Raw genomic sequence first — 10204 nt, 5'->3', positions numbered from 1 at the left:
GTGGCCCTGCAGCTTTAGCTTCTACAGCCTGCTATGCACGTGCTCTTTCCCAGTCGCCTTCAGCTCCCTTCAGAGATCAAGTTGCAGACTGTAGCGACACATCCACAAGATCCTTCAGGGATGAAAGATGCTTTTAAAATCCCGAGATGTCAAATATTCATCTCTAGAAACACTGGACTCTGCTAGCATAGGGTAGCTATGATGCTGATGATGCATCAGCTGGGCTTACAGCCCTTTTTCATTAGGGGAAGAGAATTCTCTCAACAGGCCAGGAGAAAAACAAGAACAAGAGAGCTGGAATCAGTCAGGCAGCTGTTAAAAAAAAAAAAACAAAATGCAAAGTCAGGGTTTTAATGAGTGAATCACCTTCCTCTGGGGGAGCAGCGAAAGCTCTGAGCGCTACTTTGCTCCCTGCGTTCCCCCCTTCATGAAGCCCGGCTTGAGGAGCAGCAGAGCACTCTGTAAGCGACACCAGTCTAATTAATTAATGACTCCCTGGCGTCAGCTCTGTGGCTGCTGGCTTAGAAAGGAAGGCAGTAAAGAAGGGCCAGGGCAGCACACAACCGCTTCTGGTAAATGCTAAACGCTGCTGAGAGCTGGCTGGGTTATTCATAACCTCCCCTGCTTTGGGCTACAGCGCAGAAGTCGGAGATATACTGGAAAGAGAAGATGGCGTGGGATCCACCCTTGCAGCATCCTCTCTCCTGGGCGACGTCTTCCTCCCTCTTCTTGTCCTGCTCGAGAGCTGCCATGGCACAGTTAATCGAGGTAAGGAGCATCTTGCTTTACAGACTGGGGGGTCGGCGGTGTCCAGGAATCATGTTTTTTCCATGCATGTTACCCAGGGAGGAGAGGTAGGGCAGACAGCAGGGAATTTAAGGTGGCTCCAAGGAGTTAGAGGCTTCTTTGGGAGATGCTTGTTGCTTTCTACAGGCCCAGCACTAGAAAGAAGGCACTTTTAAAATGCCAATAGCTGCTGCTGAGGACAGTCAAGTCTTAAGGGCTGCTTTAAGCCCCGAAGAGAACTTGACACAGTGCAAAGGGCCCAAGTCACAGCACAGCATTTTCTAGCCGAGTACTGTGTGTCCAACAAGTGCCCCACAGCAGAGGCTCAGGGAGAGAAAAGAAGGACCAGGCATGACCCAGCTGATCCTGTCCCTGGATGTACCTGCCCGAGTTAAATGTTTGGGCTGCATTTTTCTTCCTCTGCCTTCCCTTTCTTCTAGTTCAGCCAAAATGTTAACTTTTGAGGTGATGTTCGTTGCCTACAGCTCAGTTTCAGAGCTTTCCCCTGAGGATGACTACGTGCTCCCATGGCCCCAGCTCCCTACAGCAAGGCTGGGATGAACCAGGAGGGAAGAGCAGCTCCACAACCCAGGACTATGCCCTGGTAGCAGTTATCGCTTACTGCCGGCAGTTTCAGAAGTGAGAATCCTGCCTGGAAGGACAGCCCCCCAGACTTACAGCTGGCAAGAATTTTGCAGCCCAGCCATTTTCAACCTCTTCATCACTTTTCCTAAGGCCTGAGCCGTGTTAGAGGCAGCTGCTGCGCTGCTCTGGGGTCAGAGCCCCAGTGCCGTGTGCCGATGAGCGGCGCGCGTTCTTGCAGCAGAGCTTGCTTTGCTCAGATTTCTGAGTTTAGCTAAACTGCTCAAAAAGGCTAGCATAAGAAAAGATTTTTTTCAATATTTTATAACTTTGCATCCCTGCGTGCCCTGCCCCTCACCTGGCCTCACATCAAACCGGGTCTGATCTCCGCAGCCTTCGGGTCTGCAGATTTTAACAGTTCACCACCAACACAGAGACGATGATAACCGTGCTGAGTTCATATCCCCACCCCATGGTCCATCTTCTGCCCTGACCCTCTGGTTGTCTCATTTTAAACTTACATAATGCAGGGTTTTCAAATGGGTCTACCAACCCATCCTATCTGACCGCAGCATAACATCCCCAGCAAGGCAAACAGGAACCTAAAGCTCCTTTACAAACCCACACGCACTCTGCTGTAGACGTTTTTCACATTTTTCCAAGCCGTTCAGCCTACAGCAGCTCTCAAGGTGACAAGCGAGGCAGAACTTTCTCTTACGGTGCACATTTCACAAAGCACGCTTTGCTGAAGCCAGGGCAACGTGCAGACACGGCATCCACCCCACCAGGAAGATGTTCCCCTTCATTCCGTTTCACAGACACACACTTTACAGGAATTGTCCTCATGACAAAACAAAACAAAGATAAACGGCAAAACTATGAAAATTGCTATAAAACAGGTGTAATTTTATGGTCTGCTTTACTTATACCAGACTTTCTTGAAAACTTGTCTACTTCTTATAGCACGTCAGAGGGAGCAAACCTCGTCTGGAAACACGAGCTGCACAGCAGGTTAACTACCAGGTACCCAAAAAAGAGATTAGATGAACAGTCAGTTTCTGTATTTCTAAAAGCAGATGAATTACAGGCTGCTCCAAAGTTCTGCAAGGACTTTTTACTTCAAATAATTATACAATGTATTTACCCTGAATAATTCAGTTTATGCTAAGCCAGCCCACCAAAGCAAACAGAGAGAAGGTCAAAGGGGCTGGACATCAGAGCATTTCAATGAGCTCAAACCCCCCCCCCCACCAAAACCAAAAAAAAAACACACAGTAAGGAGAAGTAAAAAACCAAGAAGATGCTCTTGTTTAATGGTGTTCAAGTTTTCAAATGTGCAGGTTCATGTGCACTTTCCACTTAGGAGAGAAGAGGCAATAAAAGCCTCTGAATATTGAATCTAATTGCGTTGGCAAAAAGCTCTCCTCTTTCATAGGCCTTTTGGAAGAATTCTCAGTCCCCCAGGTTGAAAGTTAACTGCCCAAGGATTAGCAAGCTACCCTGGCACTGGGTAAATTTGGGATTAGCCCCATGGGCTGCCCTGGACGCTGCCCCATTCAGTGCACCAGGAGCCCTCCTATAAGATGCATTGCAGAGAGACCTCCTGCGCTTCACCCGGAGCTGTGGACTCTTCCCCAGGAGCCCCTCGCCCAAGTTCCACTGTAGTTTGTACAGGTTTGTGAAGATACACACCCACGTAGCTCTACCTAGGCACCCTTCAGCGCCTCCATATCTCAACCTTTAAAATGCATTCATATGCTCAGACATTATCAGGTGCTAGATAAACACTTAGAAGAATGGGAAAAGGCTCTTTTCCAGCATCACACCAACGCTCTAGCACCAAGAAGACTGAAGAACAAGAGAGCACGACTTTGGCTTTTTTTCCCCGCTTTGCACAGGACTGCTCAGACAATGCAGTTAGCTCCCATAAAATAATACCCATTACCTGAAATGCACATAGCACTGGCCCATTGCTTAGCTTTCCACCTTTCCCATCATTTGTCCAAGAGGCCCAGCTAGGATAAAGTATGCATTTCAAGAAGCAGGCAGCTTACACAGGGAAGAAGGGACGAGGCGATAGTACAGTTCTTATTACTACTGGTTTTGTCCATCAGACCTTTGACAAGCCCAAGGGATGCTCTGGAAACAGAATTAGGACAAGTTAAGGAGAGAGGAACATCAACACTTCCAGTGCCTCTAGAACAGAAATTTCCTCTTATAAAGGCCAATATAAACCCTGTCACTTCTTAGATTTGGATGTCTTTTGAGCCAGGGCTGAAAATTAGCACCATAATGTTTTATGACTATTTTGTAATCAGCTTAAGGAATAGTCTGCTCTGCAGCATAACAGGAAAACCATCAGGACTTTGCTTTGGGAAAGCACAGGGAAATCTCTATGCTTATTTGAGCCACTTTAGTGATACTAAGGACTGATAAACCAGCTAGAATAGACCACATTTTCCCAGTCGTGCCCATGTGGTTCATTACTGAGTTCCTGACATAATTGTCTTCTCATTCCTTCCTATCCCAAGGCTTTTCCTCAGCCATCATTCGATTTACCTGGGTTTTCTCCTCTGTTATAAAACTTTCTGTCTGTCTGCAGGAGAGAATCAGGCTAGACAGAAACAAACAAACAAAGCAGTCTGAAAACTGGCCCTTGGCATCACCTGCTGTTTTATAGCAGCGGACCGCCTCCTTTGGGTGAAGTTTAGGCCCATCAACCCCATGGGTTGTCACAGGGTGCTCTGACCCCAGGTGTAATGTATTCCTCATAGAGAAAACAATCAGGATAACTTGCATCAGGTCAGCTCTTAAAAGAGACCTGCACTGGGTGTGAAGTTGGACACTGAGGTGGGAAGACACATAATGTGTTTGGGATGTAGCGTGTGGTTTAGTCAGTTATCCCCTTATTGAGTCAAATTCTGCATGTGTTAGACTTTTATTAAGCTCTTGGTCTCTAGATTGAAGTTTGAAGCTTCCCAGTCAGGAGGTGAAACTCTGTCCTAGGAAGTCACACAAAAGAAACTCTTTGGAAGCTTTATCAGACCAGAAAAAGTTGCCCCTTCTCTCTACCAAGAAAGCAAGAAAAATAAAGACACTTCTGATCTTCTGTCATTCTAGCTTGGACTCCTTCAAAAAGCTGCAACACAGACTTGAGAATAGGGAGAAAAAAAACCCAAAACAAAAGCACCCTCATCTTTTCTACTAGTTATGAATAACTTTAGTGGAACAAAGGCAGATCCTGGTGGAGTTGGGCAAGAAGATCACTGCAAGATAAATTGAAGGCCATTTAAAAAAAAGTGAGGGGTTATTTAAAGACTTTCAGGTGTTCTCCAAGTCCTTCCACTTTCAAATTGCCATATAGACAAATGATATGTTTAATACACAGGGTGTTAAGTGGAGTTCAGTTTATACTACACTTAGCTGTATATTGTTGGGCTCAAGGGACAGTAGCCCTCATCTGTAGGCTCCAAATGAATCATAGAATAGAATCATAGAATAGTTTGGGTGGGAAGGGACCTCTAAAGGTCATCTAGTCCAACTCCCCTGCTGTGGGCAGGGACATCTTCCACTAGATCAGGTTGCTCAGAGCCCTGTCCAACCTGACCTGGAATGTTTCCAGGGATGGGGCATCCACCACCTCTCTGGGCAACCTGTGCCAGTGTTTCACCACCCTCAGCATAAAAAATTTCTTCCTTATATCTAGTCTGAATCTCCCCTTTTTTAGTTTAAAACCATTACTCTTTGTCCTGTCGCAACAGGCCCTGCTAAAAAGTTTGTCCCCATCTTTCTTATGTCATGGATGTGATGCTGTATGCAATAATATAAAAACGCTCATGTGTGATTGTAGTTTAAATGAAGGCAGGTAAAATTACCGAGTAGTTATAGTGGACTCCTGAGGTTGATTTCCCATGTGGATGCATAGATTTAACTGAATAGCTGACAACAAAAAGAACAAACAAGAAAATAAGAGTTCAGGAGGACGCACACAAGCAACACACACGATGATCTGAGAGATAAGTGTTAGCTTTAAGAATGGTATGTTTAAAGAAGATACCAGTATTTTGGGGCGGCTGGATTCAAAATATTGTAGAAAGTTACAAAAGCTATTTTCTGGAAAATTCCTTGTCATGGTCTGTCTGAGGAGACAGGGTCAAGCGAGAGGGATGGGAAGTATACAAAGTCACTGGACCCTCCCAGACCCAAACCAACATAAACGTTAAGGAAAAACTTAGACATGCTCTCAGAACATTTTTTGTTATTTGCAGAGAGATTGCATCTATAACTAAATCTATTGCCTCTGCTAATAAACAACTATCCTAAACGCTACAACTATGCTAAAGAGGCTATTGTGTGACTGCTGTCACTCTCGGATGAAAAGGCGTCAGTGCTCAATCTGAAGCTATTGTTCACAGGACCATGAACAGGTCCAGGTATGAAAAAAATCAGGTTCCTATTGGGAACAAGGGAGGCTGGTGGTCTGAGACCACAAGAGGTGTCCTTTGGCCAGCCCAGGAGCAGCCCTGGTACAAGCAAGCCTCATGACCAGGGCAACAGATATATATATATATATATCTGCATCATAATTACACTAGTAGATTTACCAGCTATCAAACTTAATTTAAGTCATTATGATCAGGCTTTTTTTCCTAAATACATAATCCTATTACATCGGCCCTTGGCCTATGAAGCCACAGATCAATTATCATTACTGTATTTTCAATGTTGCGTCTGGACCCTGCCAGGGTTTCCCCATCACTGCAGAGGATTTTGATGGCCTCACTAAGTAAGTTTTGCCTGCGCAGAGGTCCATTGTCAGATCGTCCATCTCCTTGTTATTTGGAAGGAGGGGAAGGGAGAGAGTGTGCATGTGCATTTACTTAAAGCTCAGTCCTCCCAAACCATCTGTGGCCTTTAGATATGTGTAATCAAACGCAATTAGGAACAAACATTGTTAGTTTTTCAAAGCCCGGCCATGCTGCAGGGAAAGCAGCAACACCAGTCAAGCCTAATTAGAAGGGGCATTTAAAAAACAAAAAAAAAACTTGAAAAGCAGCGCCTTTTACAGTTTTTTTCTCTCCTGCTCAATGAAGCGAATAAAACTCCTGTCTCCAGCAGCTACCTCCTTTTCCGCTGGGGATGATACCCCTGCTCCCCCCTCCCCATCACCACTGACAGTTTCTGCCTGCCTGAAATGAGTCAGAAACAAAGCAATCACTCATATTATCTTTTTTTTTTTTTGTAGTTAGAAGAGCCAGTGTCAAACTGTTCTGACCTAAAAATGCAACTTGCCTGGGAATGATTTAGCGTTTTGGGGTTTAGCTGATGTTTTACAGCCCTGAGTGTCCAATGTCAGTTCAGATCCAGCTCCTTACAGAGCGGTTTCTGCCTCCTCCCAGCCCTTGCTGGGCACTTGGAGAAGCTGCAAAGGTGATGGCGGCACCCGGCGCAGAGATCCTTTCTCCAGTGCAGTCTGAGACACGCTGGGATGGGGGAAACATGTCTGGGCTCCACCACACCTGGGGACACGCCATCCAGCAGGGTTTGGGTGCCAAGTCTTTGGCATAGTCCGATCTTCACTGGAAGCAGATGTTGTGCCTCCACAGCTAGGGGAACCTGCCATGGTGGGTGATAAAGCAGAAGAGAGGCCAGGGTATTGTGAACATGGTCCAGCCTGGTCTCCCACTTTAGATCCCCCACCCCAAACAGCTCTATAGGGTCTGAGTCGCTGGAAAACCAAAGCATGGGGCAATAATGGGCCACCAGTCCCTGTTCCAGCTTCTGCCGGGGAGCCACTTGATCTCTAGGACATCCCAAAATCCCCTTGTCTCTCTTCCCTGTTGCTACTCCCAGACATCAGGCAAAGAACTGGATGACAAGGGTGGGATTTACCTGCTCTAAATTGGACACCTAGAAACTGGACACCCAAATCTGAGCTAGTCACTGTAGGCTCCGCTAATAATCTCTGAAGAGAAATAATAATTTATTCATCAGATCTAGGTGAGTTTCCTCAACGGGATGAATAGCCCACTTTCTCTCAGTCGTAAATAACCTCCGAACAAATAGCTTAGGCTTAATTATTTGTACCACCCATTTTTAAGCACCTAAGTAAGGGTAGATGCATTTTCTTTAGAGGGAGAGATTTAGCCTGAAGGTTAAGACACAAAAATACGTGTCTACAGTATTGGCATCAACAAGTGATGTGGGTGTCTCAGCTTCCATGGGAGATGTAGTCAATGCAGTCAGAGACTAAGGAGCTATTCCACTGTCCTGCAAGAGACACCCCAATCAACAGCCCATCTTTGGTCTCAATATTCATCACTGGTATTGGCTAGGGCTTGGTTTCACTCCCCTAAACATAGCAGTCAAATCTTATTTTAGGCACTGTGCTATACTCCGCCTGTTTTCCAGCTGCTGCTCCCGAGAGTGCAGGTCTTCCAGAAATGTCACATGGCATATTTACCAAGACCTACGTCATTGTTTCCTTTACATTTAAGTTTAGTAGCCTAAACTAAGCTATAAGTTTATCTTTTCTAAAACACGATTATACATTCTTTCAGCCCCGAGCCTCTTTGTTATTCCTTTCTGCTCAATTCTTTTTCCTCCTGGAGCCCCAACTTTTCCATACTCCTGTATGCACTGCCCTGGCAACTAAGTGGTAGCAACATTGTAGTGAGGCTAAGGTGTGTTTGCATCACTTTCTTTCGTATCTTCTCATCTGCTTGCCTTCAAAGGTCTTTCCCTGTTGAATTGTTACCCGAGTGTTGCTAATGCTGCACCTTGCCTGCATTTTCTGTGTTCCCAACATCTTCCTTCATCTAAAGATGACTCCTCTGAAGCCTGATAGCTTTTGCAGAAGTCTTATTTACTGCCTCCAGACTTCTGGAGTCTTTTGTTTAGTGCAACTGCCTTGCATAGATAGAGCAATGCTGTTAAGTCTTCATACCAAATGTAACCTCTTCATCCATCTGTCCATCTTCCACTTCTGGACCACACTGGTGGCCAAGGGCATGAGTTCACCCTTGATGGAACTGCAAATACCAGCTTCAGGGGTTTGGGGTTTTTTCCCCCCCTACACAGGGCTGCATAAGAATCGCCTTGTCCCAGTTTCATCTCTGCTGTGTTTCACCTCCTTACATCTTTTCCTTTTGTCCCCAATCCAATCATTGTTATCTTGACATTTATTGCCAAGCACAGATCGGCAGTTCCAATTTCTTAAAGCTACTAAGAATTACTTTCATTAAGATGTTTTTTCCCCCCCACTGTATGTGTCATCTCCAAAAGCTAAGAGGACCAGATGTGGGCCAGTGTTGCACCTTTCAACCCACTTAAGGGTTTGGACACCTTGTCTGGTCAGCATGCATAGTAATGCAAACTTAGACATCTGTTACCAAGCCCCAGTGTGCACACACGGACAGTTGCCATAGATCAGCTTATATGTGCTAATTTGCTAAGCTGTGGTAGCTTGACCATTACACTACAGTAATTTCACTGCATATTTCAGCCCTAGCATTCAACGCTCACTCTAAAAATATGACGAAAAGTTACAGTGGTTAAACCAAAGTATCTGCATGAACGGTCAAGGCTCTGCAGCAGTCTTGCTTCATGCCTTTTCCCTTTGCACTTTTGTCTTAAATTTGCAATATATTTTGCTACATTACTTTATGTACTGGTTCACATCAATAGCTTTTGTGAAACTGAGGGAAGTGGTAGAGATCTTATAGAATCGTTTAGGTTGGAAGGGACCTTTAAGATCATCAAGTCCAGCCGTTAACCCAGCACTGCCAAGTCCACCACTAAACCATGTCCCTGAGCGCCTCATCTATATGTGTTTCAAATACTTCCAGGGATGAGGACTCCACCCCTTCCCTGGGCAGCCTGTTCCAATGTTTAACCACTCTTTCAGTAAAGACATTTTTCCTCACGTCCAATCTAAACCTCCCCTGGCCCAACTTGAGGCCGTTTCCTCTTGTCCTGTCGCTTGTTACTTGGGAGAAGAGACCGACCCCCCCCTCGCTACAACCTCCTGTCAGGTGGCTGTAGAGAGCGATGAGGTCTCCCCTCAGCCTCCTTTTCTCCAGGCTGAACAACCCCAGTTCCCTCAGCCGCTCCTCATCACACTTGTTCTCCAGACCCCTCACCAGCCTCGTTGCCCTTCTCTGGACACGCTCCAGCACCTCAATGTCTTCCTTGTCGTGAGGGGCCCAAAACTGAACACAGGGTTCGAGGTGCGGCCTCACCAGTGCTGAGTACAGGGGCAGGTTCACTTCCCTCCTCCTGCTGGCCACACTATTTCTGACACAACCTTGTTGTTTCTTCCCTCCTGTGCAAATGCAGTCTTGTTTGAGGTTATGCTGTTCCTCATCCACAACTTCCTCCAGAATTGTCCATAAACTCATAGCAAATGTTCCATTCACTAGCCTTCCTGCTACTGATGGTAAGTGCTTCTACAGTGATCCAGAGTCCTAGGCTGTCCTCCTGTTGAGGCACAAAATTGCTGTAGCACATCCCTTACCTTTCTGCCTATTTACATCTTCCCCATGTTTTTACTAGTCCAACAGTTTGTTCCTCATTCCTTCATCACTTAGACTGGAGAACATTTAAACATCAAAATAATGCCTACTTCATGTTCCATCTCTGTGAAGGTTTCTACGTAAATCGTGCAGCAGTTAGAGGAGGATCCCGTAATTCATTCCGTTTCCCAGAGAGCTATTTATCTGCGCCATGATCTTGAGAATATTTTTTAATTGCCCATCTCAGCTACTCTACTCTGAACTGGGAATATTGCTTCTGTTGAACACGGATGATGCATCAAGTGCTTTGAGATCTCTACAGC

General features: G+C 45.7%; 1 protein-coding gene across 1 annotated transcript in view; it reads left to right on the top strand.

Annotated features, from left to right (window-relative positions):
- The first annotated feature begins 669 nt into the window (after positions 1-669).
- TMIE (transmembrane inner ear) overlaps positions 670-10204 on the top strand; it is a 32550-nt gene continuing 23015 nt past the window's right edge. The window contains exon 1 of the mRNA XM_009333306.1: positions 670-768. Coding sequence (XP_009331581.1) covers positions 670-768 — 99 coding nt within the window. The remainder of the gene's footprint in view (positions 769-10204) is intronic.

The sequence above is a fragment of the Pygoscelis adeliae genome, unplaced genomic scaffold, assembly GCF_000699105.1.
Source record: "Pygoscelis adeliae isolate BGI_AS28 unplaced genomic scaffold, ASM69910v1 Scaffold88, whole genome shotgun sequence".
Lineage (NCBI taxonomy): Eukaryota > Metazoa > Chordata > Aves > Sphenisciformes > Spheniscidae > Pygoscelis > Pygoscelis adeliae.
This window is presented reverse-complemented; position numbering and strand designations above follow the sequence as displayed.